The 21,458-nt window shown below is 39.8% G+C and overlaps 1 protein-coding gene across 1 annotated transcript in view; it reads left to right on the top strand.

Moving 5' to 3' along the window:
• The window catches only part of MNS1 (meiosis specific nuclear structural 1), a 44,812-nt gene that overhangs the window by 8,671 nt on the left and 14,683 nt on the right, over positions 1-21,458 (top strand). Inside the window, exons 3-4 of the mRNA XM_062205971.1 lie at positions 8,284-8,411; positions 20,559-20,661. Of these exons, the coding sequence (XP_062061955.1) occupies positions 8,284-8,411; positions 20,559-20,661 (231 nt within the window). The remainder of the gene's footprint in view (positions 1-8,283; positions 8,412-20,558; positions 20,662-21,458) is intronic.

Genomic DNA, 21,458 nt, shown 5'->3' with positions numbered 1-21,458 from the left:
GCCACATATGAACATGGAATGATTTAGTTTGCGTGAAGTACCCAGATTAGGCAAGCCCATACAGACAGAAGTGAGATTAGCAGATGCCACAGGCTGTGGGGAAGTAAGAGAAGTGGTGAATGCTAACAGGTATACATCACTTTTTGGGGTAATGAAAACATTGTGGAACATTGAAAATTTATGTCTACAAATAACATACATACAGATTTGCTGTATAGCTGTATGCATATATACATCAGCTATATATATATGTGTGTGTGTGTATATATATAGCACATACAGAAATGAATTTACAATACATGGCAACTATAAAACTGCTCTAGCACATCTGCTTTCATAATGCCAACACCTAGAAGCTGACAAGAAGTTCTTCAGTAGCTGAAAGAATAAGTAAACTGTGGTACACCCAAGCAGTGGAATATTATTTGGTTTGAAAATAAGCTATCAAGTCATCAAAGGATGTGGAAGAACCTTAAATGCAGATATAATTTCAACTGTATGACATTCTGGGAAAGGCAATGAAAACAGTAAAAAGATTTGTGGTTTCCAGAGATTGGGGGAGGAATGGTTGGTAGGCTTATTGATTATAACAAGTGTAACACTCCACTGGGGGAGGTTGAGTGTGGGGGAGGCTGTGCATGTGTAGGGGCAAGGGAAACATGGGATATCTACTTTGCTCATTTTCTCATGAACTCCAAATTCTAAAACATAAAACTTTTTTTAAAAAGTTCTGAAATTAATGTTGACAGTTGTACAACACTGTGAATACACAAAAAGAACTGAATTGTGACTTCTTAAAGGTGAATTTTATGATAACATGAATTGTGTCTCATTTGCAATAAAGAACTAGTTCCATAAATGTTCTACAAATGGCATCAAAGAGGATTTTATGTTTTGGGATTGACCTCTTTCATGCAGCATGTTCGTGGGGAGATGCATCCATGTATTCTTCCTTATTGCTTCTTGCCTTGGACTTGATAGGTGATATTCCACAGAATGACTGTGCCATGGTTTATTTGATCATTCACCTGGAGAAGGGTATACTGGGGATATTTCCCCTAGTATCTGTTATGAATAAATGTGATTAAAGACATTTTAATAAGCATCAATTTTCATTTCCCTGGGATAAGTTGTTAAGTTGTATTGTATATACATGTCAGCTTATTAGAAACTACCAAACTGATTTTCACAGTAACTGTACCATTTCACATTCTTACCAGTGGTGGATGACATCTGTAGTTTCTCATCAATATTTCATGTTGCTGCTATTTTTTATTTTAGCCAGTGCAATAGGTAGGTAGTGGTAGCTCACTGTAATTTTCTTTTATTTGTTTATTTAATTTTTAATATTTTTAAGGAGAACAAATTTTATGTATTTCACATATACAGATTTAGGAGCATAGTAATATTTCCTACCCTACTTTTCCTCCCACCCACACTTCTATCCCCTCTCTTCCATCTTTTCTCATTCCTTCCTTTAATTTTTACAATGATCTACTCTCAGTCTATTTTATACTCATAAGATTGATCCTACACTAAGTAAAGAGTTTAACAAATAGTAAGGAGGAAAAAAACATTGTTCTTCAACAATGAGACAAGGGCTGTAAACAATCATTGAATCTCAAAATGTCATTTTCACTAATATACATTACATTTCTTTGCATTCTATTATCACAGATAAGGAAAAAATATGGTAATTGTCTTTTTGAGACTGGCTTATTTCACTAACTATAATGATTTCCAGTTGCATCTGTATTGTTGCAAAAGATAGGATTTCATTCCTTTTTACGGCTGAGTAGTATTCCACACTAGATATATATATACCACAGTTTATCCAGTCATTAGTTGATGGACATCTGGGTTGATTCCATATCTTAGATATTGTGAATTGAGCTGCAGTAAGCATGGTAGGGGGTACACATATGCTGATTACATTTCATTTGGGTAAATTCCCAGGAATGGGATTGCTATGTCATGTGTTAAATCTATTTTCAGCTTTCTTCATACTGTCTTCCATAATGACTGTACTAGTTTGCATTCCTACCAACAGTGCATTAGGGTACCCTTTTCCCCACATCCTTACCAGCATTTGTTGTTTGTTGATTTCTGTATGAGAGCCATTGTAACTGGGGTGAGGTGATACCTCATTATAGTCTTCATTTGCATTTCTCTGATGGCTAGTGATCCTGAGCATTTTTTTCATTTGTCTATCGGCCATTTGAATGTCCTCTTTTGAAAAATGCCCGTTTAAATCCTTTGCACATTTCTTAACTGGATTAGTTGATTTGTTGTTGTTGAGTTTCTTGAGCTCTTTGCAGATATCTGAATATTAATCCTTTGTCAGTTGCATGGTTTGCAAATATTTTTTCCCATTCTATCAGTTGCCTCTTCTCATTGCTGTTTCCTTTGCAGTACTGACACTTCTCAGTTTGATGTAATCCCTTCTGTCAATTTTGGCTTTGATTGTCTGTGCCTCTGCAGTCTTTTCCAAGAACTCTTTGTGCCAATTTCTTGCAGTTTCTCCAGTGGTCTCCTCTAGTAATTTGATGGTGTCAGGTCATAGATTTAGATCTTTGATCCATTTTGAGTTTATTTTTGTGTAAGGTTAAAGTACTGGATACTTCTGCATGTAGAGATCCAGTTTTCCCAGCACCATTTGTTGAAGAGACTGTCCTTGCTCCAGGGATTGATTTTTAGGTCCTGTGTCAAAGATTAGTTGTAGATATGTGGATTAATTTTTGGAGTTTCTATTCTGTAGTATTGGTCTATGTATCTATTTTTGTGCCAGTACCAGGATGCTTTGATTATAACTACCCTGTAGTATGTCTTGAAATCTGTTATTGTGATGCTTTTTGCTTTGTTTTTGTTGTTCAAGATTGCTTTAGCTGTTCATGGGTCTCTTGTGTTTTCATATGAATTTTGGTATCCTTTTTTCTAGATCTGAGAAGAACATTGTTGGTATTTTGATTGGGATCACATTGAATTTGTAAATTGCTTTCAATATTATGGATATTTTGATGATACTAATTTTTCAATTCACAAAAATGAAAGATTTTTCCATTTGTTATATCTTAATTTCTTTAGTATTTTCTATTTTTTAAAAAGATTTATTTATTTACTTAAAGGCCAAGTTACAGAGAGCCCGAGGCAGAGGCAGAGGTAGAGAGAAAGAGAGGTCTTCCATCCATTGGTTCACTCCCTAAATAGCCGCAATGGCTGGAGCTGGGCCGATCTGAAGCCAGGAGCCAGAAGCTTCTTCTGGGTCTCCCACATGGGTGCAGGGGCTTTCCACTGCTTTCCTAGGCCATTGCAGAGAGCTGGATTGGAAGAGAAGCAGCCAGGATTTGAAAGGGCACCCATATGGGATGTTAGCAATGCAGGCAGGTGGCGGCTTTACCCACTAAGCCACAGCACTGGCCTTGTGTTTTGTAATTTTCATCATAGTGATTTTTCACCTCCTTGGTTAAATTTATTCCAAGGTATTTAATTTTTTATAGCTGTTATGAATGGGACTGATGATACAAGCTTTTTCTCAGCTGTGGCATTGTTCATGTATACAAACTATGATTTTTGTGTGTTAATTTTATATTCTATAACTTTACCAAACTCTTATGAGTCCCAATATTCTCTTAGTGGAGTCTTTTGGTTCCCCTATATATAGAATAATGTCTTCTGTGAACAGGGATAATTTGACTTCCTCCTCTTCAATTTATCTCTTTGATTTCTTTTTCTTGCCTGATAGTTCTGTCTAGAACTTCCAGGATTATCTTGAATAGCAATGGTGAAAGTGGGCATCCTTGTCTTAGTGGAAGTGCTTCCAACTTTTCCCCATTCAGTATGATACTGATTGTGGATATGTCATAAATTGCCTTTATTGTGTTGAGGAATGTGTCTTCTATACCCAATTTTCTTAAAATTTTTATTATGAAAGAATGTTGTATTTTAATCAAATGCTTTCTCTGCATCTATTGAAATAATCATATGTTTTTTGTTCTTCAGTTTTTTAATGTGATGTATCACATTGATTGATTTGTGTGTGTTGAACCATTATTGCATACCAGAGTTAAATCCCACTTCATCTGCGTGAATGATCATTCTGATGTGTTGTTGGATTAGATTAGCTAGTATTTTGTTGAGGATTTTTGCATCTGTGTTCATCAGGGATATTGGGCTATAGTTCTATTATTTGCTGTACCTTTTTCTGATTTGGAATTAAGGTGATGCTGGCCTCATTGAAGGAATTTGGTAGGATTCCTTCTGTTGTTTTGAATAGATTGAGAAGAATTTGAGTAAGTTCTTCTTTAAAAGTCTCATAGAATTCAGCAGTGAGGCCATCCAGTCCTGGGCTTTTCTTTGTTGGAAGGGTCTATATTATTTATTGAATCTCCATCTTGGTTATTGGTAGATTTAGGTTTTCTGTGAATCATGACTCAATTTTGGTAGATTGTATGTGTCCAGGAATCCATTTCTTCTAGATTTTCCAATTTGTTGGTATATAGCTGTTTGTAGTAGTTCCTAATGATTTTTTTAAAAAAGATTTATTTACTTATTTGAAAGGCAGAGTTACAGAGAGGCAGAGAGAGAGAGAGAGAGAGAGAGAGAGAGAGAGGTCTTCCATCTGCTGGTTTACTCCCCAAATGGCTGCAATGGTCAGAGCTGGGCTGATCCGAAGCCAGGATCCAGGAGCTTCTTCTGGGTCTCCAACGCAGGTCCAGGGACCTAAGGTCTTGGGCCATCTTCCACTGCTTTCCCAAGCCATAGCCGAGAGCTGGAATGGAAGTGGATCAGCAGGGATTCAAACGAGTACCCATATGGGATGGCGGCACTGCTGGCAGCAGCTTCACCTGCTACTTCCACAGCACCAGCCTCCTTGATGATTCTTTTTACTTCTGTGGTATGTGTTACAACTCCTTTTTCATTGCTGATTTTATTAATTTGCTTCTCTTTTTTTTCTTTCTTTTTTTTTTTTTTTTTTTTGGTGGTTAGTTGGGCCAATCGTGTATCAATTTTATTTTTTTAAAAAACAGCTCTTCATTTCACTGATTTTTTTGTTTCAATTTTGTTTATTCTCTAATTTTAATTATTTCTTTCTTCCTACTAATTTTGGGTTTGGTTTGTTGTTGTTTTTCTAGGACCTCGAGGTGCACTGATAGCTCATTTATTTGATGCCTTCCAATTTCTTGATGTAGGCACCAAATGTTATAAAATTCCTCTTAACACTGCTTTGGCTATATCCTATACATTTTGATATGTTGTATTATCATCTTGATTTGTTTCCAGGAACTTTTCATTTCCCTTTTGATTTTCTGTGACCCACTCTGTATTCAGGAGTGTGTTGTTCATTCTCCATGTATTTGCATATTTTCTAGAGATTCTTAAGTTGTTGATTTCCAGCTGCATTCCATTGTGGTCAGAAAAGATGTGTGGTATGATTTTGATTTTTTTGAATTTGCTAAGACTTGCTTTATGGTGTATCCTAGAGAAAGTTCCATGCATTGATGAGAAGAATGTATATTCTTCAAGTCTGGGATGAAAGATTCTGTAGATATCAGTTATGTCCTTTTGGTCCATGGTGTCGATTAGTTCTGTTGTTTCTTTGTTGATTTTTTTTGTTTAGTTGATCTGTCCATTGATGGAAGTGGGGTGTTGAAGTCCTCGATTATTATTGTGTTGGAGGTCTGTGTTTCTTTTTTTCTAAGTTCTTTTCTTTCTTTCTTTCTTTCTTTCTTTTTTTTTTTTTTTTTTGGTCTGAGATACTTCTAAAAATTTGTCTTCTAGCCCAAATAGTCTTTCTTCTGCCTCACCAAGTCTGTTGTTAAGGCTTTACTTAACATATTGAATTCTTCATTTCTGATATTTCAGTTTGATTTCTCTTCAAAAATCTCAATTTAATGGAAAATTTTTCTTTAATATTATGTATGGATTTCTTTAATTTGTAAATTTACTTCTCATTGCTTCTGAGTAATCCTATGACCAATCTTTTGAATTCCTTTTCAGGTATTTCATCATCCCTTTGTCTTCACATTCTAATAGTGAAGTAAGTGTGGTGGTCCTTGAGGAAGTCACGTTGTCTTCCTTATTCTTGTTTCTTTAATTTCTGCATTTAGTTTTAGTCATTTGTGGAAATGCTTGTTGGTTTTCTCCTCTGATGGTTTTTATCTTTGAACTATGCTTCTGTGGCTTAGTGGAGTGTCTGCTCTTTCAGTGAATACCCATAGATGTGTGCTGTGTATGGCCATCAAGCTCTAGCCACTGCTCCAGGGTGGGATGAGAATCCAGGGTGACACCCTAGTTGGGTGTGGTAGATCTCCTGTATTGTCAGCAGGGGTACAGAATGAACATGCATATTGGCATAATCACAACTTCAGTGACCATAGTTAGCCCACAGTGGGTACAAACCCCATCCATGCTAGCACATGAAACTGCACAAAGGATCTATGTGGTCCTCACTCTGGGTCATCTAGGAACTTGGTGCCTCTGATGCCAGACACAATAATTGCCCAGAGACCCAGCTGTATCCTGTACCCTAGCGTGCAGTCACAGAACTCCCACAGTGACAGCATGCAAGGCTCCCGTAGTCGTGTGGTGCAAAGGATCCAGCAAGCCCTGCAAGCCTGCCCTGTGAGCCTGCCCTGTCCACAGAGATGTTTCCAGAGCCAGCTGCCTGTGGGTGCTCCACCTTGGCATTTTGAGCCGTGGAGCCTGTGATATGTTGAGAGGATGGGGGCACCTCACAGTCCTATGTTGGTGCCTAGCCCCCTGTCAACCCTCCCAGCCAGACTTAAAGCCTGTGGGGAACGTGGATTTTTCCCTCTGGTAAAATCCCTTGCTCACAAGCATACACAGGAGCTGCCACAGCCTCTACAGGTGTCAGAATGGTGCCTTCTCCCGGCCAGTTGCCAGGTGCCCTTGTTGGGGGATGGGGAGAAAGAAATGTGCTTTCATTTCACTGGATTAAGTGGCTACCCTGCTTCCCACTAGGGCTCCAGGCTGGATTCAGAGACAGTGTGGTCTGCAAGGCTCTCTCTCAGGCACCGTCAGCAGTGGCACAGGCTGCTGCAGCTGGCTCTCACCTCATCTCCAAAGCTGGTATATCCTGCGGCTCCCGGCTGCGGGGCTCATGTGTGGTGTCCACACCTCCCATGCTGCTCCACGGTGTCCCTCTTCCTTCTGTAGAATTTCCACTGCAAGCTTCTCTCCAGCTCTTCCCCTCGGATGCACTTCCTCCTTTTTTCTTCTATTTTCCCCTGTTCAAAAGCAGCATATCTTTCCTATTCAGTCGTCTTAGAATCTTGTGATTTTTTAATTCCATTTCCTGATAGCTAATGATGTTGAACATCTTCTCATGTATTTGTTTGTTGTTGAATACAGAACCTAGTGAGGCCTCTAGATCTTTCTGTCATTTTACAGGAAATACATAAGAAACAATGTAAATTGTATCTTGAGGAAACAATCAGTCTACTGTGGTATATGGGATAATTCTATGTAGAAATTTCTATTTCTACAACAGATCAATAGCTTGGGGAAGAAAAATGTGTGTGTATAGAGGTGACTCTTACAGAAAAGAATATAAAAGAGAACTAAGAAAAATAACCAGATGCTCTATGTAGACCTTGTTTGGTTTTGATTTGAACAGACCAACTAGGAAAAAAAAAAATCTTTGAGACATTGGGGAAAGTTGACGTATGGACATTTCTAAGGAGTTACTGTTAATTTATCTAGAAGTATTAATGGTGTGGTTGTTTAATAATAATTTTTATCATGTAGAGATCCATACTGAGTTATTTACATGATACATGATATCTAAAGTTTGCTTTAAAATACTCTTGCAGAAAGAGAACAAGGAAAAAAGAATAGTATAGACTCTAGAGAAAAAAGATTGAGAAAATGTTGATAATTTTTTAAAATATGGGTACTAGTGGGTATATTTTGATATTCTTCTTACTACTGATGATATTTGAAAATTTCCAGGATACAATGTTTGAAGAAATACTTATTGAAATGATTATATTTTTTATTTTAAATATTTGTTTATTAGGGAGGGAAAGTGGGGGTAGGGACAGAAAACAAACAAGCTCCCATCCACTGATTCACTCTCCAAATGCCCACACTGGGCAGAGCTGGGCAATGGCCGGAGCCAGGAACAGGAAGTGTAATCCAAGTCTCCTACGTGTGTGGAAGAAATCCAGTTACTTGAGCCATCAAGTAACTTCAACAAGTAAATTCATCCTTCATGAAAAAAATTGACTCTGGAGAATCAATAAAGTTATTTTGTTTCTTTAGGCAGAAGAAAACAAGAGATTGAGGAAACTCCAGCTTGAACAAGAAGAAAAGTTGGCTACAGAATTGGCAAAACTAAAACATGAAAGTCTAAAGGATGAAAAGATGAGGCAACAAGTAAGAGAAAACAGGTGTGTTGGGTTCTGTAGGGTTCACTGACTTATTTTTTATCTTTAAACTTTTATGTAATTCTTAGCTCCTGAAAGTGAACTTTCTTTGTTTATATTATTGCATTTAGTTAATATTTTTCCTGGAAATACTTATTGCTTTGAAAAGAACTATATTTATAAATGTGTTAATATTTATAGTAATAAATAAGTATCAGTAACCCACCCTTCTTTCCTTTAAACACTTATTTTTAAATGACCTCTTTAAAAAAAAAAACTTAATGGAATCTTAGTCTTAAGAGACACTTTAGGGCAAAATTAATTTTTTTTTTTTAAACAGGCAGAGTTAGACAGTGAGAGAGAGAGAGAGAGAGACAGAGAGATAGGTCTTCCTTTTTCTGTTGGTTCACCCCCCAAGTGGCTGCTATGGCCGGCGTGTTGCGGCCAGCGCTGCACCCATCCGAAGCCAGGAGCCAGGTGCTTCTCCTGGTCTCCTATGCGGGTGCAGGGCCCAAGTACTTGGGCCATCCTCCACTGCCTTCCCGGGCCACAGCAGAGAGCTGGACTGGAAGAGGAGCAACCGGGACAGAATCCGGCGCCCCGACTGGGACTAGAACCTGGGGTGCTGGCACCACAGGCAGAGGATTAGCCTTTTGAGCCGTGGCGCCAGCCTAGGGCAAAATTAATTTAATTTCATTTCCTACATAAATTTCCAACACTGTTAATGGAAAGTGCCTGTTCAGCCTGTGTTTCCACCCTTCTAGTAACTCCAGTGGGACCTTTTTGTTGTTGTTGAGCCCTAACTTTAAACTGTTTTCCTACATTGATTTAAAATGAATTTTTCTGTAGCTTCCATGCATTTGTTTTCTTTAGGACATCCTTTCCTACCTAAAAACCCACTAAGTGCTTTCTTCTGTAAGTTAAATATCGTTTGTTTCTTATATAAAACAGCTTCTAGCTTACCATCCTGGTTTCTTCTTCTTCTTCTTCTTCTTTTTTTTTTTGGACAGGAAGAGTTAGACAGTGGGGGAGAGACAGAGACAGAGAGAAAGATCTTCCTTCCGTTGGTTCACCCCCAACCGGCCACTACAGCCAGCAAGTTGCGGCCGGCATTGCGTCGATCCGAAGCCAGGAGCCAGGTGCTTCCTCCTGGTCTCCCATGCGGGTGCAGGGCCCAAGCACTTGGGCCATCCTCCACTGCCCTCCCGGGCCACAACAGAGAGCTGGCCTGGAAGAGGGGCAACCGGGAAAGAACTGGTGCCCCAACTGGAACTAGAACCTGGTGTGCCGGCGCCGCAGGTGGAGGATTAGCCTAGTGAGTCTCGGTGCCAGCCCCTGGTTTCTTCTTTACATGCTGCTTAGACTGTTGTTGTTCTTTAACAAAATATTAAGTATTATGTATAATACTCCTGGAAGATATCTCAAATGGAAGGATTATTAATATTGTTCTAGAATATGCTTATTTTTAATTTTAAATTTTTGTCTTTGTACAAAATACTTCTATATAAAATATATTTTATATTTTTACATTTATATTTATTTTTAGTTTTATTTGTTTGAAAAGGAGAGAGAAAGAGACAGACAGAGATCTTCCTGCAATAGCTAAGACTGGGCCAGGCCAAAGCCAAGGGTCTGAAACTCCATGTGGATCTCCCATGTGGGTGGCAGAGACACAGTCCTGAGCCATCTTCTGCTGCTTCCTAAGGTGTGCATTCCTTTTTTTTTTTTTTTTAGATTTATTTTATTTATTTGAAAGACAGAGTTAGAGAGAGGTAGAGACAGAGAGAGGGGGGGGGGTCTTCCATCTGCTGCTTCACTCCCTAAATGGCCACAATGGCCAGAGTGAGCCAATCCGAAGCCAGGAGCTTCTTCCAGGTCTCCCACGTGGGTGCAGGAGCCCAAGGACTTGGGCCATCTTCTACTGCTTTCCTAGGCAATAGCAGAGAGCTGGATTGGAAGTGGAGCAGCCCAGACTTGAACTGGCACCCATATGGGATGCCAGCACTGCAGGCCAGTACTTCAATCCACTGCACTACAGTACCAGCCCCAGGGCACGCATTCTTAGCAAACTGGATTGGAGGTGGAGTAGCTGGGATTCTAGCCAGGCATTCCAGAATGGATGCAGATGTCCCAAGCAGTGACTTAACCATTGCATCAAATCCCACCCTTGGAATATATTTCTTAATGCTGCCTAAGATAAAATTACCTTTTCTTTGATTTATTTTTAAAATTAATTTGTTGTTTATTTGAAAATCAGGGTAAGAGACAGAGATGGGGAGATCTTCCACTCACTTATTCATTCTTCAAATGACCACAACAGCCAAAGCTGGGCCAAGGTGAAGCCAGGAGGCAGAAACTCCATCCTGGTCTCCCACATGAGTGGCAGGGCCCCAAGCATTTGGGTCATTATCTTCTGCCTTCCCAAGATATGAGTAGGAAGTTGGAGCGGAACAAAATAGCATGGACTCAGGCCGGCGCCGCAGCTCACTAGGCTAATCCTCTGCCTGAGGCACCAGCACCCCGGTTCTAGCCCCGATTGGGGCACTGGTTCTTTCCCAGTTGCTCCTCTTCCTAGTCCAGCTCTCTGCTGAGGCCCGGGAAGGCAGTGGAGGATGGCCCAAGTACTTGGGCCCTGCATCCACAAGGGAGATTAGGAGGAGGCACCTGGCTTCTGGCTTCGGATCAGCGCAGCACACCGGCTATAGCAGCCATATTGGGAGTGAGCCAATGGAAGGAAGACCTTTCTCTCTGTGTCTCTCTCTCCCACTGTCTAACTCTGCCTGTCCCAAAAAAAAAATAGCATGGACTCAAACTGGTGCTTTAATATGGGATGACAGCACAGCAAGCAGACAGCTGCTTAACCTGCTGTACCACAATGCTGGCCCTTCAAATTATTTTTTAGGTGCAACCATGCTACCCTGTTGATAAAAACCCAGGACCAGGTTCAGTGTTGTGGCAATGTGGCGTTAGACTACTGACTTCTAACTTTGACCTGGCCCAGCCCTGGCATTCAGGCATTTGGGGAATGAAGTGGAAAATGGAAGATACGTGTGTGTGTGTGTGTATGTCTGTGTATCTGTGTATGTGTCTCCCTCTCGGTCATTCTTTTAAACATATAGATAGGGGCCGGCACTGTGGCGCAGTAGGTTAATCCTCCACTTGTAGCGCTGGCATCCCATATGGGCACTGTTTCTAGTCCCGGCTGCTCTTCTTTCAATCCAGCTCTCTGCTGTGGCCTGGGAAAGCAGTAGAAGATGGCCCAAGTCCTTGGGCCCCTGCACCTGTGTGGGAAACCCGGAGGAAGCTCCTGGGTCTTGGCTTCGGAGTGGTGCTGCTCCAGCCTTTGCTGCCATTTGGGGAGTGAACCAGTGGATGGAAGACCTTTCTGTCTCTTTCTGTCTAACTCTACCTGTCAATTAAATAAAATAAAATATTAAAAAAAAACCAAAGAGATAGATAATTTGTTTTTAAAAAAGGACCAACTAAATGCCCATCTTATACTTTCCTAGCTGAATATGTTGGAAATTTACTTTGATAGTTACATTTTATCTTAATTGAGTAGGACTTCTGTAGAAATCATGGTGAACTTTAGGCGTTTTGAGGCATTAAATTATATGTTTGACAAATGTACCCATGTATATTTTTCTGGGTTGACAATGTAAATCAAATTCTCTAAGAGATTTCTTAGAAGAAAATTAAAATTATTGCTGCTATCTGCATTTTATTCTATCGATATTATTAACTACATATATATATGTAGTTTATATATATATATTAGTATATATATATATATATATATATATATATATTTGGATTTGTATTCTCCAGTCATTATTAGCTGTTACTCATTGTTTTATATCATCTGAAGTTGAAACACCCCATTTAATGAGCTCTTATATATGAAATAAATATTTCATTATGTCTTGTTCTAATTAAATAAGATAGCTTTCCACCAGGCTAGCTGGTTTATACAAATGTTCCTTCTGAGAACAGAGTCTGGAGAAATTATTAAAAATAAAGTCTGGGAGGGAGGGGAAGTGAGCCTGGCACTTGTAGCTGCATTTCTTCTGGAAGTTTCTGCTGATTAAAAAAGCATGGCTGGAGGGCCAGCACGGTGGCACACTCGGTTAATCCTCCACCTGAGGCGCCGGCATCCCATATGGGCACCGGGTTCTAGCCCTGGATGCTCCTCTTCCAGTCCAGCTTTCTGCTGTGGCCCAAGAAGGCAGTGGAGGATGGCCCAAGCACCCGCGTGGACGACCAGGAAAGAAGCTCCTGGCTTCTGGCTTTGGATTGGCGTAGCTCCGGCCGTGGCGGCCATTTGGGGAGTGAACTAACGAAAGGAAGACCTTTCTCTCTGTCTGTCTCTCTCACTGTCTGTAACTCTACCTGTGAAACAAATAAATAAAAATCTGTGGCACAGCGGGTAAACACCCTGGCCTGAAGTGCTGGCATCCCATATGAGCCCCAGTTCAAGGCCCACCTGCTCCACTTCTTTTTTTTTTTTTTTTTTTGACAGGCAGAGTGGACAGTGAGAGAGAGACAGAGAGAAAGGTCTTCCTTTTGCCGTTGATTCACCCTCCAATGGCCGCCGCGGTAGCGCGCTGCGGCCGGCGCACCGCGCTGTTCCGATGGCAGGAGCCAGGTGCTTATCCTGGTCTCCCATGGGGTGCAGAGCCCAAACACTTGGGCCATCCTCCACTGCACTCCAGGGTCACAGCAGAGAGCTGGCCTGGAAGAGGGGCAACCGGGACAGAATCTGGAGCCCCAACCGGGACTAGAACCCGGTGTGCCGGCGCCGCAAGGCGGAGGATTAGCCTGTTGAGCCATGGCGCCGGCCCCTGCTCCACTTCTGATCCAGCTCTCTGCTATGGCCTGGGAAAGCAGTAGAAGATGGCTCAAGTCCTTGGGCCCCTGCACCTGCGAGGGAGACCCAAAAGAAGCTCCTGGCTCCTGGCTTCGGATAAGCGCAGCTCTGGCCATTGCAGCCATCTTGGGAGTGAACCAGCAGATGGAAGACTCTCTCTCTCTCTCTCTCTCTCTCTCTCTGTCTCTGTCTCTCTTTGTAACTCTGTCTTTCAAACAAATAAAATCTTTTTTCAAAAAAAAAAGCATGGCTGAAAGTTAAACAAAGTAGAGCTTGGCTGATAAGTACACGACAGTGTGGTCAGCAGCATTCTGCACACTGTACGTCTAGGATTTGTGTCTTTTATACACAGGGGTATTCAAAAAGTTTGCTGAAAAATAGAATTAAAAGATAAGTATAGTTGGGTGCGAGACATTTTTGAAATCCATATGTAGGGTCTGGCGCTGTGGCATAGTGGGTAAAGCTGCAGTCTGCAGTGCCAGCATCCCACATGGGTGCCAGTTCATTTCCCGGCTGCTCCACTTCCAATCCAGTTCCCTGCTAATGGTCTGGGAAAAGCGGTGGAGGATTGTCTAAGTTCTTGGGCCCCTGCACCCACAGAGGAGACCTGGAAGAAGCTTCCAACTCTCCTGACTTCAAACTGGGCCAGTTGTCACCATTGGGGCTATTTGGGGAGTGATCCAGTAGATGGAAGATCTCTCTGTCTTTCCCTCTCTCTGTAACCTTGCCTTTCAAGTAAATAAGCAAATCTTAAAAAAAATTGTTATGTGGCATTTTTGTAATACACATTTTCCATGAACATTTTGAAGTACCTCATGTGTTTTAATTCAGAAATGCAGAGTTTGATTAGATTTTATTAGACAGGTATGGATGAAGTTATAATTTTAAGCAGCTTAGTGGGAAATATCCAGAATAAAGTACGGAGAGACAAAAGGATAGAAAGATACAGATGAGAAGTTCAGAGCATCCATGTGGGATGCCGGCATTGCAGGCTGCAACTTAACCCACTGTGTCACAGCACCAGCTCCTGTAATGTATATTTTACAAATTATTTATTTTAGAAGGAATAAGAGGAAGAGAGAGAGAGCAAGTGCATGCTCCTATCTGCTTGTTTACATTCCAAATGCCAAAGTGTCAGTGACTGGGCTGGGTGGCAGCCAGCAGACAGGAACCAAATGCAGATTTCGCATGTGAGTGGCAAGAATCCATTTAAGCCATAAACTGCTGCCTCCCAGGGTCTGCATTAGCAGGAAGCTGTCATCGGGAGCTGGAGCTGGGGATCAAACCCAAGTACTCCAGTGGGAGACATGGTGCCAACCAGTGTCCTATCAGTAGGCAAAATGCCCATTCCTGTAATTTGTGTTTAAATTCAGAAGAAATTAGTACTGTCACCAGTTCCTTTCTGATGCCAGTACAATTATGTTCTAGCTTGATAGGTTGTTAATTCATAAAAAAAGGAGATCAGATGGATTTAAAAAAAGAGGCATAAAATAATGTTTTCAGTCAAGAGTAGATTGAGCACCAATAATCTTTCACTAAAGAAAATAACAGAGTTGTTTTCACAGGAGAAGTAAAATGATCTGAAGCTTACTTTTAGAAATGCGGAAGGTAAATGTGTAATAAGTTAGTGAAACTTGAATGTATCAAGCATTTATTATAATGTCTTTTGGGATTTAAAATATGTAAAGTATTAGAAATTTAACAAAGGTGAAATTAAATGAAAGTAATTAAATGAGGTAAAATTTTTATTATCTAGTAAATAGTAATGGACATCTTTGATTAGACTTGAAACAAAGAAATATTCTGTAATCAGAATAATAAAAATTTGGACAAGAATTTCTAACAAATTAATAGAGGAGGTGATACTAGGAAATGATAAGTCCAAAGAGAAGCTGAGCAGGAAACAGTTAACATAGCCAGCTTTAGGCTGCTGTCTTCAGAAAGTCCTGCTCACAAGTTTGGTCCTTGGCTGGCTTCTAGAAACTTGGATTTCGAGAAGGTTCCCATCACCCTATTTGATAAAATGACTCACTTGTGCCCAAACTGTGAAAACCAGTAGTATGGTTTATGCTTTAGAGAGTGAAAGTGTATACCAAATTCTGACTGGATTGCACCTGCTTTGCCTTTCTTATTTGCAAATTTTGCTCTGTGTCCTTGCATTATAATAAATTAGAGCCATGAGACTGACTATAAAGTGAGTCCTACAAATCCTCCTCATGAGTCATCTAACCGGGGATGGTCTTGGGGAGCCCCAACACAAGCGAAAAAGAGGGAAAAGAAAGCACGGACTAGGAAGGACAGATAGAAAACACTATGCTCATAGACCTAGACTCAGTTATATAGACTCAATTATACACATATTTAAACCATTTTGCAAAAACAGGCAATATGTTGCACAGACCAAAAGTGTCAACAGGTTTTCAAATGATTTAATTCATATACAGGTTGTTCTCTAGCTGTTGTGGAATTAAACTAGGTATCAGTAAAAGACAACAAAAAACTATACAATACTTGTATGTTTAGATACTTTAAAATATACTTCTCAGTAACCCTTGAAATAAAAAGTAATGAAAATTAGAATTTTAACTGAATAATGAAAATACCTCACAGAAAAAAGTTGCAGGAATGTTGTGATTCAGCAAAATGTCAGAGTGGCCAGCTCCAAGCTCTTTTCCTTTCTGCTTGTCTCTACCAGAAACATCCCCTTGTCCCTGCTAGAAACATCAAAGAACAAGCAGAAATGGACACAACCAACTTTGCAAGAACTCGGGATGGACTCAAAGTTTATGGTCACCAAGAAAGAGCCCAGAATGAAGCAACTTAAAAATGATATTGAAGTTTTGTGATGTTTTTACTTGCTATTACCTCAACCCCTCCCAATTTGCAGGCAACCTTGAAGATAGTAGCCCATATTTTTCCTGTGGGCCCCAGTCCCTGGTCAGGAGGAGGAAGTGAGCATATGTCATTCACAAACTGTGTCCTGTTTTAACCTATCTTGGGGCTACATGAAGAACTAACTTAGCTCAGAAATTACTCAGGCCAGAACAAAAAATTGTGTCTTTGATAAGGATTTAACATCCAGAATATATAAAAAACTCCTGCAATTTGACAACAAAAAAACTACCCAATTAAAAGTGGGCAACACACTAAAATAGGCATTTCTGTAAAGAAGATATGCAATGGGCAAAAAGCACACTAAAACATAGCCGGTGGCGTGGCTCACTAGGCTAATCCTCTGCCTGCGGCGCTGGCACCCCGGGTTCTAGTCCTGGTCGGGGTGCCGGATTCTGTCCTGGTTGTTCCTCTTCCTGTCCAGCTCTCTGCTGTGGCCCAGGAGGGCAGTGGAGGATGCCCAAGTGCTTGGGCCCTGCACCTGTAAGGGAGACGAGGAGGAAGCACCTGGCTCCTGGCTTCGGATCGGCGCAACATGCCGGCCGTAGCGGCCATTTGGGGGGTGAACCAATGGAAAAAGGAAGACCTTTCTCTGTCTCTGTCTCTCTCTCTCACTCTTGTCTAACTCTGCTTGTAAAAAAAAAAAAAAAAAAAGCCATTAGTCTTGAGAGAAATGCAAATCAAAACCACAGCAAGATACCATTTCATACCCAATAGGCCTAATTGCAATAAAAACAATGGAAAATCTTGGTTGGCAAGAAAGTAGAGAAATTGGAGTCTTCCTAGGTTGCTGGTGGGAAGGTAAAGTGATGCAGGCGCTGTGGAAAATGTTAAAAATAGAATTGCCATATGACCCAGCAATTCCACCCGCAGACTATATACCAAATAATTGAATCTGGGCTCAGTAGATACTTTTATGACAGTGTTCAAAGCAGCATTATTTATAATAGCCAAGAGCTGGAAACAACCTGAGTGTGCATTAACAGGTGAGTGAATAAACAAAATATGGAATATATGAGTGTACTTCAAAAAGTTAGTGGAAGATTTTGGTGCAGGAATTTTTTTTTTTTTTTTTTTGACAGGCAGAGTTAGACAGTGAGAGAGAGAGACAGAGAGAAAGGTCTTCCTTCCTTCCGTTGGTTCACCCCCTCAAATGGCTGCAATGGCCAGCACGCTGCGAGGATCTGAAGCCAGGAGCCAGGTGCTTCTCCTGGTCTCCCATGCGGGTGCAGGGCCCAAGCACTTGGGCCATCCTCCACTGCCTTCCCGGGCCATAGCAGAGCTGGACTGGAAGAGGAGCAACTGGGACAGAACCGGCACCCCGACCAGGACTAGAACCCGGGGTGGCGGCGCCGCAGGCGGAGGACTAGCCTAGTGAGCCACGGCGCTGGCCTGTGCAAGAAATTTTGAAACCTGTGCAAATCGGTTTTGTAATAATTCATGAAAAATATAAGTAATGAAAAACTTGCATGGATTTCAACTATTTTGGTACTAAAATCATCTTTATTTCAATTTTCTGTAAACCTTTTGAAGCACTCTTGTACATACAGTGGAATGTCATTCCTTTACAAATGAATGTATGGACTTAAAAAAAATTTTAAGTAGATAAAAGCAGACCTGAAAGACACAAATAGCAAATTTTACTTACATGAAATATCCATAATAGGCAAATTCATGTAAGCAAAACCTCAATTAGGAATTACCAGGGGCTAGGGAGCAGGAGGAATGGGAAGTTACTGTTTTTTCTTTTTTTTTTTTTTAAGATTTATTTATTTGAAAGTCAGAGTTACACAGATTGAGGAGAGGGAAGGAGAGATATATAGAGAGAATGGTCTTCCATCTGATGATGCACTCCCCAATTGGCTGCAACCATGCCGATCCAAAGCCAGGAGCCAGGAGCCTCTTCCGGGTCTCCCATGAGGGTGCAGGGACCCAAGGACTTGAGCCATCTTTCACTACGTTTCCCAGGCCATAGCAGAGAGCTGGATCGGAAGTGCAGCAGCCAGATCTTGAACCGGTGCCCATATGGGATGCCGGCACTGCAGGTCAGGGTATTAACCTGCTGTGCCACAGCGCCATTCCCAGAAGTTACTGTTTAACAGAGAAAGTATTTATATTGATGCAAAAGTTTTGGAAATAGTGTTGATGGCTACAGAACATTGTGAAAACCAGGAGTTTGCCTTAAACATGGTTAAATGGCAAATTTTTGTTACATTACTACAATAAAAAAAGTTACAGAATTAAAAAAAGTCCCAAACCTTGTGGGTTGTCACTAAATCTATTCCTTGGGATAATTTTTAATGTGAAATGATTATATTAGAAAAGAAGATTCCATCTAGAATTATTAGAAAATTCTCATCTGGAATGATTAGAAAAAGAATGTAGGAAAGAGGCTAATAAAGATATTAAGGAGAAAGTTACAATACAGACATAAAATAGAATGATATAAAGTAGAATAAACAAATCCAAGAATTGTGCCTTTAAAAGGATAATATGATAGAGTAAGAAGAATGACAATTTTAGGAATGGATGATGGGATATCACTTTGGATCTGTATAAACATTTAGTAGATGATAGCAGAATACTATGAACAATATTAGGCAAATTAATTGGAGAATTTAATTCCTAAATAACATTTTAGCAAACTGGCTAAGAAGAAATAGAAATTTTAATGATCCTACAACTTTGAAAAATTCATGCTTCTATAATTTAAACCTTTTCTACAAAGAAACCTCAAGGCTAGGTGAATGTTAGCAAACTTTCAGTAAAAAGTGATACCAATCTTAAATAGTTCCACAGAGCAGAAAAAGGTGGAGAGCTTCTCCATTTATTTTAATTAGATCTGTTTCTGAATAGAGTATTAGTAGAAAATTATAGACGATCTTTCTCATGAATTCAACTGCTGTAATCTAAAATAGTCTATTAGTAAAAATCAAATGCAGTGTTAAGAAAGATGATACATCCTGATCAAATTCAGTTTTTTCGCAGGAATACATGGTTGGTTTAACATTAAAAAGCAATAAATGTAATTCATCGTAGTAACAGAATCATGTCAGTAGGAAAAACCAGTTGGTGTGAATCGTCACACTGTGATTTTGTGAAAAGTTTAGCGAAGTAGTAAAAGAAGGGAACTTAGAGAAACAGCATACTCAATGACAAACTGCTGCATAGCTTCCCTCTGACATGAAGACAAGGATGCCTGTTCTAACGGCTTTTGCTTGTCTCTGTGTCGGATATACTAACCAGCACAGTAAGGCAAGAAAAAGAGATGAAAGAAAGGTGTGAGGGTTGGCAGCCAAGGAATAAAAGATGTCATTGCTCACAGGTGATATGACTGTGTGTGTAAAAAAATCCAAAAGAATCTACAGATACATAAGAATTAGAAAAGAATTAGAAAATTTAATGGTGGTGTTAGATATGAAGTAAAAAATAAACTGATTTTATTTCTGCAAATTAACTAGAAAATGAAATTTGAAAAATGATAATCTGTTTAATAAAAACAATGAAAGGTATAAAAAGGCATAAAACCAAACAGAAATAAAAAATCATTAGGGATAGACTTTTTGAAAACTGAAATAATTGGAAGGATATACCATGTTTGTTGAATTGAAGACTCAGTTTTACAAAGATGTTCTCTCCAATTGATTTATGAATTCAGTACAATTGAATCAGAATTCCCATCAATTTTATTAATTGTGATGTTAAACAAGATGAATTTGAAATGTCTATGGAAATGCAGAGTACCAAGAACAACTAAGATGATTTTTTTTGGAGATCTATTGATTTATTTTAAATAAACAGAGGGAGAGACACACAGAGATCGATCCACTGGCTCACTCCTCAGATGTCCACAATAACTGGGGCTAAGCTAGGCTTTGAACCCAGGAGATGGGAGCTTCATCTCGATTTCCCATGTAGGTGGCAGGGCCCCAAGCACTTGGGCCATCTTCTGCTGCTTTCCCAGGCACATTACTAGGTAGCTTGATTGGAAGTGGAGCAGCCAGGACGTGGACTGGTGCCCATATGGGATGCCAGCATCATAGGCAGCAGCCCCTGTGCTGGTGCTAAGATGTTATAGCAGTCTAGGAAGAAAAGCAAACTTGGAAGTGTCTTCTCTAGGATCTGAAGACTTACCTTCTACAATAGTTAAGATAGTGTGCTACTGGCACAGGAGAAACAGAGGAGTGTTAGTAGTATGGAGAGGTCTTTTTCAACCCAAAAAGGTAAACCCTAATGCCCTAAGGCATCTATTAAATGTAATGCATTAACTTATCTCTCTTGGATCTAAATATTATACCAGCTACATATATTGTCTTTGAGAAATAAAAAGCATGGTCATTGAATTTTCTGTGAGACTTAATTCTTTTATAGTCCTCAAATTTAAACTACTACTTTTTTTTTCTTTTAAACAGTATTGAGCTCAGAGAACTGGAGAAGAAATTAAAAGCAGCTTATATGAATAAAGAAAGGGCAGCTCAGATTGCTGAAAAGGATGCCATTAAATATGAGCAAATGGTAATTATGGTTCTGGTCATTTTGTTATTTTTGTTTTTAGCTTCATTTAGAAAAAATAGGACAGTTTTTTTTTTTATTGTTACAATCTGAAAAATTAACACTGCTGAATTTATCCAATGCACATGTACTTTTCAGACCCTTAAGGAAACTGGTGAATAGTGGAGCCTTTCAGAGGCACGGGCCGCTGTTGTAACTGCCAGCATCCTGCGTGCTTTGTAACAGTGTTCCTGGACAGACAAGTTCAGAACAGATTGTTAGCATGATGCATATATTTTAGGTTGTTGTTAAATTTATTTTTAAGTGTTTTTGGAAAGTAAGCTATTTTGTAATTTTGTGTATAAAACTTCATTGTTTTATAAAAGCAATATCTTTGGCTCATTTGCTACATCTTTATAAGCTTTTCTAACTCCTCACATGCTCCCAACTTCAGGGTGAGGCTTTTTCTTGAACAAAGGAAGTCTCAGACATACTAGATGCTAGTATGTCTCAGATATACATAATGCTAGAGGCTACAGCTATAAAGATAAAATAGGGTTTATTGAGTTAACACTTAAAGCAGACTGCTTGAGTTCTGATTATCAAAAAGACCAGGTAGTTACACAGGAATGCATATATGTGTACACGTGTATTGCATGTATCAACGCAAACATTCATTCACATATACATAAAATTAGAGTTGAATATCAAAATAGTTAACCAGGGCAATGCAATACAGGTATTATTATACATTATTACTATTGTACGTGCACTTAGTACAGAAACTGGGGGTTCTGCACCATGTTGTGAACAGTCATAAC

Source organism: Lepus europaeus, chromosome 11 (assembly GCF_033115175.1).
Source record: "Lepus europaeus isolate LE1 chromosome 11, mLepTim1.pri, whole genome shotgun sequence".
NCBI lineage: Eukaryota > Metazoa > Chordata > Mammalia > Lagomorpha > Leporidae > Lepus > Lepus europaeus.
The sequence above is the reverse complement of the archived record's forward strand: the minus strand, read 5'-3'. Positions and strand labels throughout refer to the sequence as shown.